Source organism: Gadus chalcogrammus, chromosome 18, assembly GCF_026213295.1.
Source record: "Gadus chalcogrammus isolate NIFS_2021 chromosome 18, NIFS_Gcha_1.0, whole genome shotgun sequence".
In the NCBI taxonomy this organism is placed as follows: Eukaryota; Metazoa; Chordata; class Actinopteri; order Gadiformes; family Gadidae; genus Gadus; species Gadus chalcogrammus.
In genome coordinates, this window is record NC_079429.1 from 19445370 (window position 1) to 19468842 (window position 23473).

At 43.0% G+C, this 23473-nt stretch overlaps 1 protein-coding gene across 1 annotated transcript in view; it reads right to left on the reverse strand.

Moving 5' to 3' along the window:
- ryr2a (ryanodine receptor 2a (cardiac)) overlaps positions 1 to 23473 on the reverse strand; it is a 139548-nt gene that overhangs the window by 47957 nt on the left and 68118 nt on the right. Inside the window, exons 46-72 of the mRNA XM_056576687.1 lie at positions 22218 to 22332; positions 21583 to 21715; positions 19090 to 19193; positions 17893 to 18028; positions 17110 to 17299; positions 16762 to 16864; positions 13821 to 13941; positions 12757 to 12926; positions 11993 to 12213; positions 11767 to 11857; positions 11030 to 11170; positions 8856 to 9019; positions 8595 to 8673; positions 8407 to 8496; positions 7360 to 7494; positions 6934 to 7011; positions 6271 to 6346; positions 5391 to 5514; positions 5123 to 5238; positions 4932 to 4996; positions 4684 to 4805; positions 3515 to 3564; positions 2902 to 2962; positions 2320 to 2558; positions 2079 to 2160; positions 1851 to 1981; positions 273 to 400 (exon numbers count right to left, since the gene is read on the reverse strand). Coding sequence (XP_056432662.1) covers positions 273 to 400; positions 1851 to 1981; positions 2079 to 2160; positions 2320 to 2558; positions 2902 to 2962; positions 3515 to 3564; positions 4684 to 4805; positions 4932 to 4996; positions 5123 to 5238; positions 5391 to 5514; positions 6271 to 6346; positions 6934 to 7011; positions 7360 to 7494; positions 8407 to 8496; positions 8595 to 8673; positions 8856 to 9019; positions 11030 to 11170; positions 11767 to 11857; positions 11993 to 12213; positions 12757 to 12926; positions 13821 to 13941; positions 16762 to 16864; positions 17110 to 17299; positions 17893 to 18028; positions 19090 to 19193; positions 21583 to 21715; positions 22218 to 22332 — 3265 coding nt within the window. The remainder of the gene's footprint in view (positions 1 to 272; positions 401 to 1850; positions 1982 to 2078; positions 2161 to 2319; positions 2559 to 2901; positions 2963 to 3514; positions 3565 to 4683; positions 4806 to 4931; positions 4997 to 5122; positions 5239 to 5390; positions 5515 to 6270; positions 6347 to 6933; positions 7012 to 7359; positions 7495 to 8406; positions 8497 to 8594; positions 8674 to 8855; positions 9020 to 11029; positions 11171 to 11766; positions 11858 to 11992; positions 12214 to 12756; positions 12927 to 13820; positions 13942 to 16761; positions 16865 to 17109; positions 17300 to 17892; positions 18029 to 19089; positions 19194 to 21582; positions 21716 to 22217; positions 22333 to 23473) is intronic.

The window sequence follows — 23473 nt, forward strand, 5'->3', positions numbered from 1 at the left end:
CCGTACTGTCTGTATGTATTCCTTTCTTATTTGTAAAGCGTCTTCGAGTACTCAGAAAAGCGCTATAAAAAACTGATCAATTATTATTATTATTATTATAAATTTGACCAACAGCAACTATAACTCAGTCTCTTCATTGAGTCCAGATCTAGAGATTTTTTTATAATTAGGTGTATACAGTATGTACAACGTGTGTCTGGAATGCATACATACATGTACACACACACTGGGCATAGCAGTGATGGTCAGGGTCATCTGGTGGTATGGTTTACCTCCATGATGTGGGGCATCTGGGTGTACCTGATGCCCGACTCCGCCAGCGTCATGATCTCCTCAAGGGTCTTCTCCAGGGAGGGGATGAGAGGACAGGCCTCAAGCACCGGGGCTGGAAGCCCAAGAGCTGGGGAACACAGAGCAGGCATGAGCAGTAGGTCAGTATGAGCAGACTGGAAGCCCAAGAGCTGGGGAACACAGAGCAGGCATGAGCAGTCAGTCAATTCATTGAGCAGTTTGGTATAAATTGTTGAATTTGCTCATGTATTGGGCAAATGGTTTGCCTCTGTCATCTCCCAGTACTCTGCTCTGAGAAAGGTCTGACGGTTGCTAGTGTCGGGAACGGTTCTCTTTGGTTCTCTCTCTATTCAACCCTCAGCCCCATCAGATCCAGGGGAGAAGCTCGAAAAGGCTTTCACTAAAGAATTGGAATAAGTTTTATAGTAATAGTATTAATTCATATTACTAACTAGTTTTGTCGTGAAATTGAAGGTAAAATACTATACTAAAATAAATACTAAACTATGGCCTAATTTCACTTCAAATTAAACTATAGCTTAAGTTTATATTACTTTCACATTGTTGTCACCAACACATATATCTACATGACACTAGCCATCAACTTAATTGCGGCATATGACGCAATCTGTTGTTTCTATATGTCGCTGATTAAAATAGATAAATAAGGCATTTGTGTGTTCTTACATCCACATAATATGCGTTTTTGCTTCTACTTGCCATTAAATACAACTCTTTTAAGAGTGTATAACATGTCAAGTTGCTGTACTTATAGCCTATATGTGTGCATGGTAGACGCATTTAGGCTGCAGCAGTGCAGCATGTATTCTAACCATTCCATATTTCTATGTATAAAATGCTTCATTGAAGCTATCTGCATTCAATGAAATTGCATTCAATCGAGCCATGTGATTTCCACATTGCCTGATTGAACACATTTATTTCCACATTGCGATTGGCTGAGCTGTCTGAGCCCCACTCAATCATTGGGGTAATTGAAGGTCAGAACCCTAAGGCACGTTCTGATCTGACCACTATTCATCTGTATTGGCTAATACCTAATATCTTCACCCTCATCTTCAAACCGCTTATCCAGGGTCGGGTTGCGGGGGCAGCAGCTTTAGCAGGGGGCCAAGACTTCCCTTTCCCGGGTCACATTGACCAGCTCTGACGGGGGGATCCCGAGGCGTTCCCAGGCCAATGGTCAGATATAATCTCTCCACCTAGCCCTGGGTCTTCCCCGAGGACTCCTCCCCGTTGGACGTCCCTGGAACACCTTCCTAGAGAGGCGCCCAGTGGGCATCCTTACCAGGTGAACCACCTCAACTGACTCCCCTCTAAGCAGAGGAGCAGCGGCTCTACTCTGAGTTCCCCACGAATGGCTGAGCTTCTCACCCTATCTCTAAGGGAGACGCCAGCCACCCTATTAGCTAATAACGCACACCCGTTATTGGCCACACTATAGGAGATTAAAACGGGTATAGAATTATGTCCAATGACTATTGGACCTCATCAATGCCACTGGCACAAACAAAGACGCCAACAGGTTTAAAGAGCACCTCCTCTCTCCTTGGCTCCTTTGCTGTTGTAGATGGAGAAGCCGTTGAACATATCCAGGTAGGGCTCCAAGAAGGCCACGGGGAAGGCTGCAGAGAAGGCCGCCAGACACTCTCCAATGGCCGGACGATGCCTGCCAGAGAAACAAGAACAGGGAGGGAGGGAGCAATGATTCAGAAACCCTGGTTAGAGACGTTTTGGATGGATGGAGCGAGAGACAAACGCACTACCTCTCTACATAGATGCTCTTGCTGGTCCCGAGTGAGTAGAGACTGTTGAGGATCCTGTAGCAAGACACCTGAACATTGTCCACTAGAAGGGAAAAGACAGAAAAATATAGAAAGATGACTTTAGAAAGATCTGACCCCATTAGCAGCACAAGCTTGTTGTTCCTCTCATTCACTAGAAGAACTGTACTTGTGACAGCGATTGATAATAACATGACAGTTCTGTACAGTATAGGAAACCCACAGATGAGGTCCTGGCCGAAGAGGTTCTGTCCGATGTGCTCGAACAGGGAGGAGAGCACGGGCAGCAGGGCGAAGGTGGTGTAGTTGATGACCTGGGTGACGTCGCGCGGCTGCGTGCGCTCGTGGGTGAACTGGCCCAGCTTCAGGTTGTCCTGGGTCTTCTCCAGGTCCTCCGCCGCGCTCTCGAAGAACGCCCGCAGTGCTGCCTTCACCGACTCCAGCCCCGTCTTCATGACCGTCCTGTGGCCATAAGATAATACACCTCAGTGCTTCGAGAAGGAAAAGTCATACAATATTGTTTTTGCAGGATTTTCTGTGTGCAATTTGTTGTGTTATGTTTTGCTTCCATTACATGTCCTTATTGTATGTTTGATATGTAATGCAAACCACACCCTTAGACAACAGATCAGTCTGGCAATGTTTTTCTTCTAAACTTAACACATTCAAAAAATGGTTTGTGTAAACAAACAGAGCCAGGCTCAGAATGGTCGCAGTGCTCCGATGGCCAATCAGGTAAGGGCTTGGATGACTCCTGGTCACCTGTTTGTGGACACACAAGACCTCGCCTCATCACACCACTCACCTTGCATCCAGCGTCTGTCCCAGGATGTGAAGGCAGTTAACGATGGAAGTGGCGTCGTTTCCTGGTGGAGGCGAACGCAGAGTCACATGGCTTTGAGTTTAAACAGTCCCAACGATCATGGAAGGGACCTTTATAGAGCTCCTGGGATGGTTTTAAAACACAATCTGCGAATAGGACTTAAAACTGAAGTGATAATAAAAAATAAATAAATAAAAGGGTAAGGGGAGATGAAATGATCCACACACAATGCAGATAACATGCTAACCTTCCTGCATGTCGCTGTGTTGGCGCTCAGCCTTCACATCAGCACAACGTGGGCATGCAGGGGCAGGGGAAGGGGCAGGGGCCAGAAGTCATCTCAACCTTTAAAATGACTTCTGGACATTTTGCATCCGTGATCCTTTAATCTTGCTTCTAGTTTGTGAGTCAAGTTCTGAGATTAGGGCTTTCACTCCACCTCACTACAAGATGCATACAGAAATAATACTGAAGAAACACAGGGGCTGTCTACAGCCCTTCTGCATCAGAAACATTCTTTAGAAAGAAACAAAACCACATCATGTTACTGTTAGAACAACATGCCAGAAGACATGCACGCACTCTCTATTCTTACCAAAAAGCGATATCCTATGTCTGACAAGAACTCCCAGTTTGCAGAAAAGACTTCAAGAGGAGAATGCAGTTGAAGGAGCAGAAAAAACACAAAACAAGGCAGAGAGAAATAAATAAAGAGAAATAAAGGGTATATTAATGTAAATAGGAACAGAGTGATTAAAATTGGGAGAACAAAAAAGAATAAACACAAACATTAGCACTGGGAGACAGTGGGAAGGGAGAGAAAGTAAAGTACTGAACAAAAGGGATTAGAACAATCCAGTTCATAGTTAGTTTGACAAACTTGACAAACATGGACCCATCATCACTTGATGAACCTATGTTTCCTCCAAGGCCTTGGTCAACTGGTTAAGGTTTCCCAGAATATTTCTTGGAATTAAATACTTGTAAGTTTAAGTTTATACCATTTATAATGTTTCATTATGTTCAAATGTTCAAAGTGAGCTGCAGTTGAGTGGCCACTGCTGCCGCGGTACGTGGACAAGCATTCTCTGCACCAGGGATCAGACATAAACTACCTGTCTGCACCAGGGACCAGAGATAAACTAGCTGTCTGCACCAGGGATCAGACATGAACTACCTGTCTGCACCAGGGATCAGACATAAACCACCTGTCTGCACCAGGGATCAGACATAAACCACCTGTCTGCACCAGGGATCAGAGGTAAACTACCTGTCTGCACCAGGGATCAGAGGTAAACTACCTGTCTGCACCAGGGATCAGAGGTAAACTACCTGTCTGCACCAGGGATCAGAGATAAACTACCTGTCTGCACCAGGGACCAGAGATAAACTACCTGTCTGAACCAGGGATCAGAGCTAAACTACCTGTCTGAACCAGGGATCAGAGATAAACTACCTGTCTGCACCAGGGATGGCTTTAGGTGTCTGGACCGGATACACAGATTACTGGGCTGTGTTCGGGCTTGAGGCTCCTGGTTACTGAACATGACCTTTCCAGTTGAGATTATTGCCATTTACATTTGTTTACATAGAGTATCCGATCTGTAAAGAGCATTTCACTCACTAATAACGGATGAATTGCTATCGCATTACGCACAAAAAGGATGGCTCTTAAATGTACCTCCAGCAGCTCTAGCTAACTCAGCTATAATAATCCAAAAATGGCCGCTCTTTATGCTTGGTCTTCACACTCAAACAACATACCTGGTCACCATCTCCTTCTCCTTGTTTGAGGCATGGCCGCCACTGCTGATTGGACGAATGGCTGTAGACAGGAAGTAGAGCCTATGGTTCTTAAAGTACTGGTCCACCAATGGCAAGAGAACCTGTGGAATTACATTAAATCATAGGTTAGCTCTTTGAGCTTATATATATATATATATATCTATGTAAATTGTATGGGTTTCATCACTCATGTAACAAAATGTGTGAATCTTAAACATGGCTCAGACCTTTCCAAAGAACTTGGTTTGCTGCTCCTGGGGACATTCCTCTCCCTTGGCTCGGGTTCCTGCATCTGTGCATCAGAGATTCAGATTTACATTTACAAACCCTTGAATTCACTGTATTTGCAGCCTGGTTTGAACCAGAGCACCGTTTTACTTGTGTTCTGTGCGCTTTCCAGTGTTGCCTCCAAACGTACCGGCGTCCATCATGTGTTGATGGGCCTTGTCTACGTATTCTATGAGCTGTTGCAGGAAGGTGTAGGCAAAACGCTTCTCTATGGCCGGCGTGTCCAGGTCCTGCTCCCTCACACACCTAGAACACAACATCAAACCTTCTCAAAGCCACCCCAACCTCAATCTTGGAACAATCGTATCTACAGCACCCTGAATAATCTGTATCAATATCGACATCTATTCTCTGGTTGGCTCTTCACAGGTGTATTCACGTCATTTCATCCAGCCCACCTAGATACGGTGTAGCCATTGATCTGGAGGAACTTAAAGATCTCCTGTGCTTTCTCACGGTCTCTGGACTTCTCTTTGGCAGTGAGTGTGTCGTATGGGACCAGCAACGGATGACTGCCTCCACCTAGCACGGAGAGGAGGGAGGAACAAGGAGGGAGTATGGAGGAGAGGGGAGCGAGGAGAGAGGAGAGGAGAGAAGAGTAAGGAGTAAGGAGAGGAGGGAGACAGGAGGAGAGAGAAGGGAGGAGGGAGGAGGGAGGAAGAATAGAACGTTTGGATGGAAAATGTGCTATTAGTAGAGCTGGGCAAACATCGTGCATCCCTGACGCACTAACCCAGGTACTGTGTTAAACTCTGACCCAGGTACTGTGTTATACTCTAACCCAGGTACTGTGTTAAACTCTAACCCAGGTACTGTGTTAAACTGACGCACTAACCCATGTGTATAGATATCTAGATATCTAGATATATATCTTGATGGTGGAGCCATTAAGCAGGAACTAGTTGTGAACGAAACTAACCATAAAATATAATTTCAAGTGTACGTTGAACGATAATTCAGAGCATCGTTTCCATTTAAGTTCTAAATCATCGAGTGGTTTGTATATTCTTCCTCATTATGTCTTAATAACAATAATAACTTAATTTTATATATTTTGACGCTTTACAGAGACAGAAAACTAAAGTCTTTAAAGGGCATTTCAACTTTGTTCATGATACTGAACAAGAATACTCCTCATACTGAATAACGCATACTAGCTCTAAAAAGCCACAACCATGAGGATAATACATCCCCCCACCTTCTCCGAACTCTCAGCACTGACTGACTCAAAATCTGTAAGACAGAAAGTCAACGAGTGAGAAATAAAATTAGACTCACCTTTGGCTTCCATTTCCATCTTCTTTTTTTTAGCCCAAGTATTATGAAAATTTTCTGCCAGAAGCTCAGCCATTGACTGTGGAGGATATTTTATGAATATTAAGAATTGCCTGTTTTTTGCGGTCTGCATATTAGTGTATCTTATTCTAACAGTGTGTATATATGAACGTGTATCTTACTGTTAAACTTTGCTTGTTTTACTAACTTTGCTTGTGCTACTTTTAATGTAACTTTTAGTAAAAGCCCAACCAATGACCGGAGTTGGAAATCCTCTTGACTAGAAACCTCAATGCATGGCATCTATTTTATATTTTATATGAAACAATGTGCAATGTATTTGTCCCTGCTTAAAAAAACTCTAAACTAAACTGTTATAGTGTGTATATATAAATGTTTGTCTTACTGTTATAGTGTGTAGATATAAATGTGTATCTTACTGTTACATGGTGTATGTATAAACGTGTATCTTACTTTTATAGTGTGTATATATAAACGTGTATCTCACAGTTACAGTGTAAATATATATTAACGTGTATCTCACTGTTACAGTGTGTATATATATTAACATGTATCTCACTGTTACAGTGTATATATATATATTAAGGTGTATCTTCTTGTTTGAGTGTGTATGTATTAACAGCTATGGGTGCTGGTGTCTCTTACGTGCAGGTCTCTGGACAGAGTGACGTTGCTCATGTCGATGGGCCTCGGACTGAAACCGGGAGCTCCTTCAAAAGACAGCTGCCAAACAAAACAAACCCTTAAAGCAAGCAAGAAAGAGAGAGAGACAGAGAGAGAGAGAGAGAGAGAGAGAGAGAGAGAGAGAGAGAGAGAGGTGCGTGCATGCATATCTGCTTGCGTGTGTGAGTGCGTATGTGCATGCGTGCGTGCGTGTGTGTGTGAAGGGGTGAGCCTGTTTCATGTAAGATAACATAAATCGATGCTTTATGTTTGGTTGTCACAGCAGAATAGAACAGTGCAACAGTAATAGAAAATGAAATACAATTAATCAAATGGAAGAACAAATAAAAGCTCAAGACCGAAGAGATATCTGTGTGTTCCTTAGAGAGTTGGAGAGGATGTCTGCACCTGGCTGACTTGTGAAATCCGACGAGACTTCTGCAGACTGCTGGGGTCTCCCTCTCTGATGCGCTCCACCACCCAGCCCCAGGACACCATAGTCCCGATGGACTCCTTGATCGGCCAGCGGTACGACTCCTTGTCCTGCACACGGACGGACGGACGGACGGGGGGTTGTGCGGATTAACCAGGGATTAGAGGCATGAACCTACTTCGGCCTGATTTGTCAGAATCCTTACAATAAATAAATTACAAATAATTAAACAAATATTGTTCAGTATATATTGTATAAAAAGAAAAAGCTCTGTTCATTCATCATATATTTTCCATCGTTGTTATGTGTTCATATGTGTTTGCTCTCTGTTACTGTGGTGAGTAAGTCTCTTCCCGGCCAGGTTTAGTGGGATATAAGGGGGTTGAATATATAATTATTATAGCCCTCAATAATTGTGTGAAACAGCTTGTTTGCGCTCAAACTTTACTTCCGTAATAGTGTGGCGTTAGTGGGCGGTGCTGAAGGGCTACATGTCTAGAGCCTTAGCATTATCTTCAGGGGTTTAGCAACAGGCATTTTTTTATGAATACAAAGAAAGGAAAGAAACAGTGCTGGTGTATTTTTCTTCAAATGCGGGGGCTGATGGTGTGTATTGAGCTCTTCTTAGTTCTAAATCAATCCATCCACAGGACTAGTAAAAGGGATGGACAGAAGATAATACACAGGGAACAAAATATGTAACGAAATCTTCTTTAACCAGAGTAAATCCAAAGTTAAGTATTTCTATAAATCGCGCTTTTAGAGATACGGTAAGAAATCTGCTGTTAAAGACTGCTGCTCATTTAAGGAGATTAAAGAAACAATGCATGTCAAAACCCATGAAGCAAACATTTGGTCGATGATATTAAAAAGTAAATTTAATAATTTATAATGTTTAAGTTGGCCACCAAATATGTTTTATACATGGCTTCTCCAGAACAATACTGAAAATCAGGAGATGTTGAAGCGCACCTTCCTGAATGAAAATGATGCACAGATAAAATACATGATCCGCAACAAACCTTTTCAGAAAGACCTTTGTAGGGCTTGAGGAGAGGTTGGCTCTTGGTGGCTTCGCACAGCTGCTCTCCATACAGCCAGCCCTCAGAGAACTAGAGAGAACGTCAAGTAGAGAACGCATCTTTAGGTTCAGATATTACGGGAAGTTATCACTCTATCTAGTTACGGGGGGTATCGTGTTCTCCATCACCTTATCCATAGACCACTTCTCATGCAAATGCTCCGCATATCTGTTGATGAAGTAGTCCAGCTTCTCAGGAACACTGATGCTGACAAACAAAAAGTCATGCAATGTCAGATGATTATTGGTATTCATTTTATATGTATAGATATGTAGCAATATTATATATTTGCTCAAAACAATTATCCAGTTGAATCTGGGCCACACGGTTTCACAACAATACAATCATAGTGAGACAAAGTAGAATGCATGTGGTCATCCAGTCCCTACTTGCTGGTGTCTGCAGGCTGTGGGTTAAAGTTTCCCTCCGAGTCCATAGAGGACTGCTTCTCAATCATGGCCACATAGTTGGACTCCATATAGTCCGGGGGCAGAGCCCCGGCCACCGCACTCAGGCAGGGCAGGGCCAGCTTGAACAGCTCCTGGTCGTACCGCTGGAAACACAACATTATTTTGTTTTAACACCCCATCCAACACTTATCTTTGCATCTTATTGAAATATGCTCTGAATTCAGAAGTATCACACTGACTAAACCACAGCCAGTCTCAGTACACAAAATTCTAACTACGCACCTCAGCCTCTAAGTGTGCGAGCATGCACAGGGGATTGTCAACACAATTCAACATGTGGAATTGTCTGTTTGTGGGCACTGTTTGTGAGAAAGCTTCCTACCCAGAGGAAGTTTGTTTGCGCTTACCTGTGTTGGACAAAACTATGATACTAGGAGCTGCTTAACACTTGGTTGGAATATAATGGATGCCAATTGATCACTATTTGCCAGATTTGGAAAAAACGTCTACACCGTGTTGAGTTGAACAATAATCATGACTAGTTTACATCTTGACATAAGCAATTTCAGCAATTAACCTGGGGTCTTAACAAACCATCCAATTCCTTTAGCCCTGCCACTGAAGCCTGATAGATACATCAGCCAACAGCATACACATTGACAACACACATGACACTCAGATGTAGAAAAGGCAGAACAATATCAGTTTGTAACTGCATCTCATTTCCGTATGTATCTGTGGTCCTGATTGGGCGTCTTGCCAACCAGCCGGACGGCTGCCAGCTCCTCCTCACCAATCAAAATACAAATTTTCTATTCCTAACTCATTTCATTTGACTATTGTTTGCTTGTTAGCCTACTACTAAGTATGCCAATTATGGCAGCTAATGCATTCCTGAACATCCCTGGAATGAGGGATCCCCCACTCTGTGTTCCTTCTCAAGGTTTCTTCCTTGATAATTAAGGGATTGTTTTCTTAATTATTTAATTTTTTTTTTTTACAAATATATGGCATGTTAATCCCTTTGAGACTGTAACCGTGATTAAGGGCTATACAAATAAAAATTACTGATAACATTTTCAAATGATCTAACCAGTGTGTCTGTGTATTTAACATCTTCAGGAGTCGCTGGCAAAGGTGTAAGCAGTGTGGTAGATAAGAATGAAGGTTTAAAGGGATATTTACCAAATGTTAAAATATATTAGTGGAGAAAAATGTAGCAGCATGGGGGGAGGGGCAGGCTCCAGACCTTGTTTCATTGTTAGTCAACACCTCAGAGGATCATACAGACATCCCTCAGTAGTCAATGGCATCTGTCTATCTCTCAGTTCACTTCGATACAAGTATAAGTAAGGTTAACTTTAATTATAAATTAGACAAGAATATAAGGTAAATATATTTATAATGGAGCCAAATGTTAAACACTATTGATATTGCCTGGCCTTCCTGTGTCAAACAAATGTCTCCATTCCGATGAACCCCCGACGCCTCATGTAAATGGCCCCTTACAGAGACATCTGTTACCCCCTATGGGTTCTCGTCTGTGGTTTTAGAATGTATATTCTGTAGTCAAAGTCAAGGTAACTAATCCATACACCGGTTAAAATCAGACATTACCAACTTTAGGATTATGACTGTATGCCACAGACAAATAAAGTGGCATTAACTATTACAAACCTCATATAACTGTAATGCATAATATGTAAATTTCATATTATTAATGTTTAATATCGAACTCTTTGTATCTAATGCTTGAATGTATGATTGTCGGCATCCATGTGGGAAGTAAAAGATAAATAGTAATTGGGAAGGGGGAGGGCCCATAGATTTTAGATGCTCTGTGATTGGTCTTGGAAATCACAGAGCTGTAGTTACCTCAGAGATCCCGGGCCGAATAGCCCAGTTCTTTGCAAACCAACTGATGTCGTTACTCTCTGCAGTCGCAATAAAGACTTGATCATTCAACCCTAGTCCTTCTCGACATCTCGTAATTTGTTCGAGCATTAGACCATGGGTTTTATCCACGACAGCAGCTGGTCAAATAGAAAGCAAACACCTTCTCTATAATAAGTTATAAATACTTCCAACGTCAGCCGGGAAACGTAGGACAGCGAACAACAGAAGAATCCACCAGGTGCGACCAGCTGGCTGACCTTGCGTGACAGAGCATCGAAGATGCCCCAGAAGAGTTTCCTGGAGAGGTGCAGCTCCTCGTCGGAGGCCACCCCGAAGCCGCCCCACCCAACAGCAAGGCAGTAGTACTTCCAACACCGCTCGTAGTGGTTGGTCAGCAACTGGAGGCGGAACATCACAACATTATGTACAACTCAGTGTTAGGTCAAATAACAATATAAACAACTGGTTGTTATTGTTCCCTTGTAAATACTGTTTCTGTAAACTCCTGAACGATTCTTCAACCCATTTTTTATATTAAGGCTAACTAATAGTTATCTCTAGACTATGATGCTGTAATCCTGCTGTGATACTTACTTATATTGTACGAAACAAAGATGCAGCTATTGGAGCTGATAAACACTCATTTTGAGTAGAATGGATGTCAATGGCTTAACAACGGCCCAATGTCGAAACAAGCGTTACTGCGAAAGGGGCGTAGTGGAAGTGGATATCATGGCCGATTTACATCTCAACATAGACAAGTCAACAATTAACCTTGGGATTTAGCAGACCGGCAAGAACCTTTAAAGATAGTTTCAGAGGGTTATTTATCAGAGTGGTAAAGTTCACGTCACTAATAAGCGCAAACTTCAATTCCACCACAACAGTGTTTCGATGGGGCAGTGCTGAGAATGTGCCACACTGATCATGACATGTGTTTATGGGTGTAGCTTATAAACACACGACGAGGCTCGGCCACTGTGGAAGACCTTACTTTGAGCGGCATCTTGGTGTGCTCGTTCAGGAGCGGGACGTCAAACACCAGCCTCCTTAGGAGGTGCTGCATCATGGAGGGACGCAGCTTCCTGCACATCGGGAGCACAGAGACCCAAAGCTAGCTTAGAGCGGGCAGAAATACACATGTTCAATCCTCATATCAACCTGTTGCTATCAAGCCCTGAGATCCTGTTCTGACCCTTCAATGCTCTGCGCCTCCTCACCCGCACACAGCCAAGAGGCAGTCCTCGATGGCGTCTCTCTGGGCCTTGGTGAGGCAGCAGCCCTTGGACAGCCGGTACACGGTGTGGAGCAGGGAGTCGATCAGCGAGGCGTACGGCTCCGTGCCGGCAAACAGCGGTGCGCACTTAGTCAGCAGGGGCAGCACAGCTGCGCACAGGTACCTGTTGAGGGCCAGAGCCATGTCCGTGGCACTGAGAACCGCCTGCAGGGAGAGAGGGGACAGCAGATGGAGGGAAGGAAAAACTAAGGCACGGATTAACTGTTTTATTTATTTTTGTTATATATATCCTCACTTAGTCTTTTTCCTACCCCTGATCATCGTTGCTCGCTCCCTACATGCGGCGTTCAGTTCCTCGTCTCCACATGCTCTATAGCCCTCAGTTTAATCGTGTTATTCCTCTCTGTTTGTTTGGAGTCTTTTCTTGCTTGCTTGAGAGTAAGCTTAGCTACGTTTACATTTGTAAGTGGTTATGAAGCCTTTTGTTTGGTTGGCCTGTTTTTCTGCTTTGCTCTGGAAACAAATTCTGCATAAAAAAGGATTTTCTTTTGTTCAACTTAAGCCTGTGTTTGGATTCAAACTTTGAAAATTCACAGACTGAAGAAACATAAAGATGATAGGGATGATGGTGATGGAAGGATGAATTTGCTTAATTAATACAGTATGACAGACAAGAGTATGTCTTCCCAGTATATATTTTAATCTTTTTGATGGAGAAACAAGACATTGAGGACTGGTACCACTTACAGTGTCCAGTGAGGCTGCGGCTCGGAGGTCTGGTAGAAAGCCAACCTCCAGAAGGTGTAAGAGGAAGTTCTGGTCCTCGATGCCGTAGACCCGGTCCAGGAACAGGACCATGGCCGCCTTATGGTCCGGGCAGAACCCTGCCGACATGTCTGGCTCCACCACGGATCCGTCTTCACACCCAGTATAAGATCATCGGGGTAGAAGAACACGATCCAAACGTTTAAGACAGGATGGTAGACATATATAGATGATTCTGTCTAGTGACGTTTAGTGATGCTTGGGTCAATCTTGCGGATATACTGAACATGTTTCTTTGACCTAAATGCAAATCAGTTAAAATGGGCTAAATACAATTCAAAATCCATACCATACCAAATGTTGCTTATATAGGTTACGATTAAAATTTGGTTAATAGCACTTCAATAAATCAATTGGAGTCGTTGTTCCCATGTAGTTCTCGACAAAACACATTAGTTAAAACAGTTAAAGGGATTGACAACATAGGTTAGTTATTTACTACTTAGTATGTTATTAAGGGTTATAAATATGCATTAAGCAGATCATTTGAGATGCATATTTTATATACATTTTTCTAACATAATATTTGGTATGTGTGTAGTTCGCTTTATGTGATATAAAATAAGGCCCCAACACATCAACAAATGCCCCGTCTGTGATGGTTTATGGCTGTTTAAAAAGTGGTGATCCTGTTGTCCATCATTTTAAAGAAATGTTGAAGGGGTAGACAAGTCCCAGGGAAGGGGAGTTTGGGAAACACTCGGAGAGGCAGTGAAATAAGGTACGGTGCCATCCATGTGATCTGTGTTCTGGTATCAGAGCAACAAGATTGGGACAACCAACAACCAAGACAGCCTAGATAGAGATAAAATGAATCAACTTGAAGAACAAAAGGTTGGTTTGTATTTTTAAACAGCAGGTTGGGGGTCGGGCGCTCAGCAAGGCGGTCCTGGGGGCAAATCGAGTTAAAGCCAAATCGTGTTTGGGGCGTCCACAAGTCCTGCCCGTCTGTCTACCACCAGCGCCCATGCAAGTCCTCTACATACCAGTGGCTAGAGTGGGCATGGAGAAGGGGATGCTGATGACTCCCTCCAAGTCCTGGATGGGGATCAGAGACCTGAGGATGGCTCTGATGCGGACCGCCTCTCCTTTGCCAGCATGGATCAACTGGCAGAAATCATCACAGAAAGGAAACATCGTGGATTAGGAAAGTGTACCTTCTCTCACCATCATCTCAGAATGCAACACGCTTATGTTTTTAGTGGACCTAGATTATAAAATAAAAAACATTACAAATGTGAAGAGATAGCAAAGTACAACTTGAATTAGTCACAAATATGAAGGAGAAACAGTGGGCTCAGCTAGTTGGTTTGTATCCTTCTGTTCATTGAAAGTAAAGGGTTCTGTTGGGTTTGTTTCCTGATTCTAAAGTATTGGGTCTGTTTCCTGATCCTAATGTATTGGGTCTGTTTCCTGGAACCAGATTGTTCTTGTGGTTGGGTTCTCCATGAACGTGTATTCAGCTCGCTATCTCACTGCCCTGTGCACCCTGACAGTCGCTCTGGACCCTCTTTGTCCAAAAGTGTCTTTTGATTTGGTTGCAATGTTATCGCTTCTCCAACAGTTATTATCCATATGTGACACATGTGTGTAAGTTTGCGTGCGTGTGTGCGTGCGTGCGTGTGCGAGCGTGTAAGCCTTTACGTATGAGGGGCCGCCTGGGACAGAATTCATACTTGGTCTTACACACACTATTATAATCTCGCATATACACCACTATACTCATACACACACACTATTAAACTCCTTTTACATGTAAGTATGAGTGTGTATAGTCGTGTATGTGAGAGAGTATAGTAGTGTATGTAAGAGAGTATAGTAGTGTATGTAAGAGAGTATAGTAGTGTATGTGAGAGTATAGTAGTGTATGTAAGAGAGTATAGTAGTATGTGTAAGAGAGTATAGTAGTGTATGTAAGAGAGTATAGTAGTGTATGTAAGAGAGTATAGTAGTATGTGTAAGAGAGTATAGTAGTGTATGTAAGAGAGTATAGTAGTGTATGTAAGAGAGTATAGTAGTATGTGTAAGAGAGTATAGTAGTGTATGTAAGAGAGTATAGTAGTGTATGTAAGAGAGTATAGTAGTGTATGTAAGAGAGTATAGTAGTGTATGTAAGAGAGTGTAGTAGTGTATGTAAGAGAGTATAGTAGTATGTGTAAGAGAGTATAGTAGTGTATGTAAGAGAGTATAGTAGTATGTGTAAGAGAGTTTGAATGAAACGGAAGTGAGTTTGAATGAAACGGAAGTGAGTTTGAATGAAACGGAAGTGAGTTTGAATGAAACGGTAGGGTTTCTTCATTATCATTTACCTCCACAAACAAAAAGTGACCGTGGAAAATAAAGTAAATAAGAAGAAATACCACTGACATCTTTTTGCCACGGTTGTTTCTGCTGCTTGATTTAATTGTTCCTTTTTAACCGTACGTCCACACCAGGAGCGACCAGACGCTTTGGTCGCTCACAAAGTTTCGCTGCGAATATTTCTGTTCGCTTTGGTCGCTCAAGTCGCTCATGACATACAATTCAATTATGCAGACGCATTTAAAGGAGCCGTATGCTTTTAGTACAGACAGCCATATCAAAGAGTGAACTCCCATACACTTTGGCCATATTGCCGAGACGGTTTAGCTTGTTGGATAAAGTGCTTCGACAACAAGTAGGACAGTGATTCCCCCCAATATAAAAACACTCCTAAAATGTAGGCTAATTACAACCGAGAACAAAAACCCCTGCGTGCTGTAGTAGGCTAGTTAAAATATGTTTCACTGATCTGCATCAGCAAATCATGATCTGCACTCATTCGTCGCACTCAAAACAAATAGACATTGGCGCACATGGCTAATTTGCATACGTGCACGGGACTGGTTGGCTCCGCAAGGCAAATAACGGAACATATCTATCTATCTAGGCCTATCTGTCTATCTATCTATCTATCTATCAACGCGTGTCTAGTTTTAATGTGATGTATTGTGTGTGTGTCCAGTCAGACTTGTTCTGTGTGGTCTTGTAGGCTACTGTCCTGTGTGGGCCGAACCACCTAAATGGATTCCCGACGATTTGTGTAGTTTGGTATTAATAAAGACTTGATTAGGCTATCTATCTATCTAGACTATTTAATTAACAATTATTCACCTCAGGCTCCGTGAATAGTGGGGAATAGAGGGATAAAAGACAGAAGAGATATATCCCTTGTCATTTATCCCTCGTCTTGTCGATTAGTTTGTTTATGTGACGATTTCAAAAACTTTTTGGGTTTTGTTTAAAGCATGCTACACGCGATTAGTTGGTTAGATTGGTGGCATGTAGAGCAAATGAAAATGATTCCCGCTTAAATACGAACGTTCTAGATGTATAAATACTCCCGCTTATCATCACTTGGTATCCAAACCACTATGGCGTTTCGATCTCTGAACTGAAAAAGGGTTGGGTCGTACAACAACTCGCTTCTGCTGTGGACCTACTGTACGTCTTGAGTTGGTGGTGCTAGCTTTACTTTCAAAGCAGTAAGCCCACTAGATAATATAGGCGGCGGGCGCAGATAGGCACATAGGGACCAATGTGGGCCAGTGCCACTATGATTGACAGGCGGCCCACCCCATCAGGAACCGAGGAATCAAACTCACTTCCGTTTCATTCAAACTCACGTCCGTTTCATTCAAACTCACTTCCGTTTCATTCAAACTCACTTCCGTTTCATTCAAACTCACTTCCGTTTCATTCAAACTATTAAACTCCTTTTACATGTAAGTATGAGAGTGTATAGTCGTGTATGTGAGAGAGAATAGTAGTGTATGTGAGAGAGAATAGTAGTGTATGTGAGGGAGTATATAAGTGTATGTGAGAGAGTATAATAGTGTATGTGAGAGAGTATAATAGTGTGTGTAAGACCAAGTATGAATTCTGTCCCAGGCGGCCCCTCATATTTACGTGCATCTCAGGCGCGCAGCGGCCCAGCAGGTCGATGAGCGCGGCGTAGAAGGTCATGACGGCGTTGCCCATGTGGATGGTGTCGTCCTCCTCGTCCTCACTGCTGTGTGGGGGCCGGGGGGGGACAAAGGGACACGTGAGCACACGGACACACCCAGTACCCAGAACGCCCAGTACCCAGAATGCCCTGTACAGACTGCTGTACGGGCTCAGCACCTAGACCAGCAGGAGAACTACAAGAATATAGACTTTCTGCTAAAATGTGGTTTAAACATGTTGTTATGTTGCTAAAAAGAATGAGAATCAGGAGCATTTAAGAACACAGAAGGAGAGTTGATGGTATCTCACAGGGACTTGGTGCTCTCGGATGCGGGCGAGGAGGGGCGGTCTCTGCAGGCGTTGGCCGAGATGTGGATGGCTTCCTCCATGGCTGCCAGCAACCCGTTACCACCCTCGCCTCTAAGGGCGGGGCCAAAGCACTCAGGCCGACGAATCAGCAGCCGCACCACCACGTTGGCGTTCTCCTCCACACTCTCTCCTACAGGGGCGACAAGATGTCAACTTAAGCAGGACATCTTCAGAGCATGTCTGTTCCCACGGGCAGCCATGATGCAGTCTGTCTGTGAAGCTTATTCAGAAGGGACTAACATGAATTCCCTCTTGCAGTCTTTAGGGTGTTTGAGGCAGGGGGGGCAGAGAGGACAGCATTCCAAATCAACAGATAACATGGAATCATCGTAATACAAAGCCAAACTGTTGTTTTTTTGGTTAGGATATCAGTGGCTGGTTCTTCTTCATATCATTTCTGAGGTCCTGGTTGACAATTATATTTAAATTAAGGTTATTAAGGATTAAATGTCAAGTTAAGGGCATCATCTACTATGAGGCTACCATTCAATGTGCCAAATATGGATCATTTTGGCTGAAAGTGGCAGAAATCTCAAACAACGGTGACCCTCAGTAGAAGGGTCATAGTATGTAGAACACAGAAACATAGTGTCTGTGACGTCACCCATGGTGACGTCACAGACACTATGTTTCTGTGTTCTACAGTTCTACTCACTACCTTAAACACTACAGGATCTGATCATAGTTACTCATTAGTATAACGTCAATAAAAATAATAAGAACCATTGCAGAAGACAGCAAAGCGCAGGAAGTCCAGGTAGCGTTCTCCTTCGACAGGGTTCCAGCCGATATCGGGGTATCCCTTGGAGACCAGCATGGCACAGCTCTGGAGCCCACATCCTGCCAAATACTGAACCACCTGGGAAAGACGGTAGGGGGTTAGGTAATATGCGCTCCATCACCATGGGACCCCTCTTAACATCGGATTAAAGGTCTTGAGGGGTCTAGCTAGGATCCTGAGACTCGCCCCGGGACCCCGTACGGGTCAGGGTCCAGGTCTTATCAATCATCAATCGGGTCAGAGTCGGGTCACATTATGCAACTGCTGTTCCTGGGTCTGTTTATCGTGATGTTTAAAAACAAGTGATCACCAGAGACCATGAGGGAGAACACGAGAATCAGAGTACAAGAGCAGGAATAAGGGGAAAAAAACTTTCAACAGCCCCACCCAATGGAGTCGGAGCAGAGGAAATGATGGAGTCAGAGCAGAGGAAAGGCCAATGCTGAAGATCAATGTTCACAATGTTCACTATGTGTAGCGTAAAGGTTTGACTTATTTAAGATGGCCATTGAGCATCTTTTGAAGCGAGACCGTAATAGTCACGAAAGGTCTTACTGTTATTTTGATTTCCATTTATGTTGTAACTAACATGATAAACGTTTAGCTGTAGTATTTTTACTAGCAATTACAATTTTGCCGGTCAATAAAATAACCTTCCTTTCTCAGATCCTTGGTCTCTCTACGCTCGTTATGGCCCGGGCAAAAAACAGGTCTGAATTTACCTCAGCACGAATTTCCCGGGTCCATTATTGTTTGAGGCCCTCACTCTGGGTTTATTCAGTTTGCTGGTATACCTTTTTTTCGGAGACTGCCGAGCAATTGTTTTTCCAAGCACGGGTCTGTTGCAAGACCGTTAACAGTATGGCCTGTGATTGCTCACATCATCAAGGCCTGTTCTAGTTGCTACAGGACAGTTAATCAGCACTGTGTCCCAGAATCTCTCTTTGGAAATCATGGCCCTGCAAGACGATTAGATAGGTAGCAACCAATGTGTGCACTTAATGTGTTTCTATAATGTAAGATCTGTCTGTCTGTCTGTCTGTCTGTCTGTCTGTCTGTCTGTCTGTCTGTCTGTCTGTCTGTCTGTCTGTCTGTCTGTCTGTCTGTCTGTCTGTCTGTCTGTCTGTCTGTCTGTGTACCTTCTCCAGGTCGGGCTCCCTCAGAGCCAGGGCCAGCTCGTTGTTGTCCATGACCGACGCCGCCGCCACGTCCAGAGGGGTAGAGCCCCTCATCGATGGGGACGCTGGAGGGAGACAGTAACCATGGTTACTGAGGGCTGAACCAGAGGGGTGGAGCCCCTCATCGATGGGGACACTGGAGGGAGTAACCATGGTTACTGCAGGCTGAAAAAGGACCCTGACCACCACACCATCACCAGAAGTACCATAGCTCCAATTCAAGTAACTGAAGCTGAAGCTACACACTCAAGCTACACTTTTCCAAGGAAAGTGTAGCAATCACAACTACTTTAATATGAAAGAAACTGATTAACACAATAAAGTTGAACACAACTATGCATGGAAGGCATTTCTCAGAACAGAGTGTTGAGGTGTCCCTGAGCAAGGCCCCCGACCCTAACTGCTCTCGACGAGCTGGTTGTCGCCTTGCATCGTCGACTCCACCGTCGGTGTGTAAATGTGTGTATGAATGGTTGTAAGTCGTGTTGGACAAAAGCCTCTGCTCAATGCCCTAAAATATATAAAAATAATTTGTATTAGCTTGAGTTCTATTCAGAACCAGCAAGAGTGAAGAGAGTACAAACGGTCCTCTGAAATGGCAAAGCCCTCCATCATCTTTACTGAGTTGACAACGCCTGCCTCTGTATGACATAATTAGGGGCCCCTATTGTTTCTGTAACGTTTTTTTTCCCTCAAATTCTGTAAAAGTCATATTGCAGCCTATACCGTAAGTCACCAACTGTTGAAATGTTCAGGTATGGTTACCAATTACCCCCTCTACCCATAAACCCAAATTTGTGGTACCGCACCCAAAGATGGCGCTATTGTAAAAAATCATGAATTAGGTTTATTTCTCCTCACAAAATCGGGGTCTTATGCCCTGAAAATATATATACTTTTCCCACAATTTCATATTAAAGCTAAACATGATAAAAATAATCACAGGCTACAAAAATAATCAAAAATTCACCAAAATCGCCACATAAAATCTTTAAACCTAGCCTCACAAAAATCCACGGACCGAATTTATTTTACTTAGTTCCATTTGAGAAATATTGGCCGATAAAGTTGGAGCAGTTAGCCAATTTTTCTTATTTGACCATTTCGTTACTGTATAAAAAAACATACGACTATTATTAGGTTGATACCAATACCCCCCACTACTAATAAACCCAAATTGTGGTACTGCACCCAAAGGTGGCACTATTTAAAGAAATTATGAACTAGCCTTATTTCTCCTTACGAGATTGACCTGGACTCAAAATGTCATGATATTAATCTCTAAAATCAGATGCATCTTTTTCACCCTAGTCTTCTGCTCTAAAAATGTTTACTTTCCCCACAACTTCATAGAAAAGCGTCCAGTCTCATCCCATTTTGCCTATATGACCATTTTGTTGTGTAACTACCATAAGGCTATCATTTGGTGGCTACCATTAACAGTGCAAATTTTCAGATCTGTTTTGAGAACCCTTAATTCTCTTGTGAAATGTGTGCTTGGAGTTTTCTTGATGTTGTCTGCTTATCAAGCGACATTTTCACCATGTGAATGAGGCTCGCTTCACGTAGTTCGGTAATGTCAGTGGCTCAGTAATGTCAGTAATGTCAGTGGCTCAAAGGGATAATGCTGTGTACTGGTGATCCTTAGGTTGAGAGTTCGAATCCTGATTAGAGCATTATGAACAAGCCGAACATGACATTCTGTCATTGCCACTCATTTAAGAAACACAACATTGAACAGCACCTGAAATTCATCAGGCAATCAACCTTCCGGCTCATTGGTTTCCAAGAATCGGTCTGCCAAGACACAGTATGGCATTAGGGGAACTTAACCATATGGTATATTCATATTTCTTCCGTAAGTGTTCTTGACTACAATGGATTAATTTCCCCAGAATTTCAAAGATTTTTCAGGTATATGCTTTTAAGAAAGCCCTTAATTCACTTGAGAAATGTGTGCTTTGAGGTTTCTGGATGTTGTATGCTTATCAATATACATTTTGACCATGTGAATGAGGCTGCAGTTCAGGTTTATCAGTGGCTCAATGGGATAATGCCTTGTACAGGTGATCCTTAGGTTGAGAGTTCGTATGCCGATTATAGCAAGCTGAGCATGACATTCGGCCATTGCTTTGCAGCTCACCTGAGAGCCGAGGCACAGTACTGCATTAGGTGGAACATCTTTCCTTCAAAAATATTTGTCATATATACATATCTTCTATTAGTGTGTTCTTATAGCATCTCTTCCCTAATTGGTTTGGGGGATCCATCTCACCTGTCAATTACAGATGAGTGAATGAGTATTACACCTAGGGAGGGAGGGAGCAGATAGGGAGGGGATGGTCGCCTAGTTTCAAAATCTCTCACTTTACAACTCTAGAATCCTATCGTCTTTAAAGCCCAGTTCAACAGCGTGAAAACACACCACACCTCTTCTTGTCCAAAACAACCCACCTAGGCCCACGCTGCTGTTCTCCAGGAGGTAGCTGAGGTGGTCGAACATGGCCTTTTGGTTCTGACGGCTGATCCGGCAGAAGTAGCACAGGAAGCGGCAGCAGTTTGCCACCATCTTGGGAAACGTGATTTCCTGTCATGAGTTTTAAAGAGAGAGTATGTTAAATATAGGAAGGTGATTTGCTGTCATAAAAATGAAGGAGAGAGTGAGAGAGAGGGTAATTTGCTGTTTTGCAGAAAATAGAGAGTATATTATGTATAGAAAAGTGATTTCCTTTCATGAAGAATGTAGAGAGAGTATATTGTATAGAAAGTTGATTGCCTGTTAAAAAAAATATAGAGAGTAGAAATGGTGAGACTTTACATTATATTCTCCTTGCTCCAGTGTAATAACAACCATGCAATCTACCAACCTTTAGCAGCATTTAGGCCTAATTATTGAGTAACTAGCTTTCAAGACTAATCTTACCCTTAACCCCTAACCCTAAAAAAACTGTATGATTGAACATACATCACTTTGAATTACATGCTGTAACATACAATGATTTGACTGCAATAGGACATTGTAACCAGTACCAGATACCTTGGACTTCCCCCCATTATGTTACACTGCAGAGTGTAACCAGTGTATGTACCTTGGACTCTCCCCCACTCAGCACGTTGACCATGACCTCCATGACCGTCTCGTGCATGCCCAGCGCCCGCATCAGGTTGGGGTGCTGGTAGAAGACCTTGTTGTTCATGATGTCCCTGGAGGACAGGAGAAGAGTGTCAGGAACAGGAACCGCTCTTTAAAGGTTCGACACTTGTACAGTGAGGGTAGAACACAGAGGAACCCGGTCCCCACCCTCTCTGCGGCCCCTTTCCTACGTCTCTCCGCCCCTGAGAAGTGTTGCATTCACACAACATTTGTGCTGACCAGGCAGAATGGATACGCCTGATTGGTCAGAAATTAAGCGACTAAAATCGAGTGTCATACAGAGGCAGGGGCAATCAACTAAAATTGATATTTTCACAGCACATTTCACTCACTTATGACTGATGCCATTTCTATCCAACGACTACAGAGCCTTTAATTTAATATATATATTTTTCCCTGTTGCCTTGGATAGAAGTTCGAAAAGTTTTAATGAAGAGTTAGTAATTTCTTCTGTATTTTTTCCACAATCCACTTCAACACTGTGTTGCAACTTCTTGAATTATTGTGTGAAATGCCTCGAAGCAACAGCCCGACTTGACGTGGTCAGACCATACAGCCTGTTTGGTACGCTCTGAGACGCCATAATGGCTCTGGCCTAGCCTACATCCTGGACGTGGTCAGACCTTACAGCCTGTTTGGTACGCTCTGAGATGGCCAGATTGCTCGCTACTCCCTCACTACAAGGGGGGACTTTACAAAATACTGATACTGTTCCCTCTACATCTTCCATCACCTAGAGAAAACTCCAAAATATAACTTTGTAAAATATCCATTCCTGGGTACCATCTTCATGGTAGAGCTTTAGATAAAAGCATCAGGTAAATAATTGTTATGTGGTAGAGAGCAAAAAATATTTGCCTAAGAGGATAACTTTGGTTGACTTGTATTAGACATGGAGGTTGTTGCTCATATATATAAATATATATTTAAAAACATTTATATATATATATATATATATATATATATATATATATATATATAATATATATATAAGTGTCCATGTCTAATAAAGTGCAGAGCCTTTTGTGTGCGCATGTGTGCAGGTCTTTTACCATGGAGTAGACCCTGGTACTATTCCAGCTATACTACTCTGTTGTTACCTCATGAACCCTTCCATCTGTACACAGCTTGACCTTTGTCCCTGTGACTCATGCCTAAAACAATCTAGCATACGGATGATGCCTCAAATCG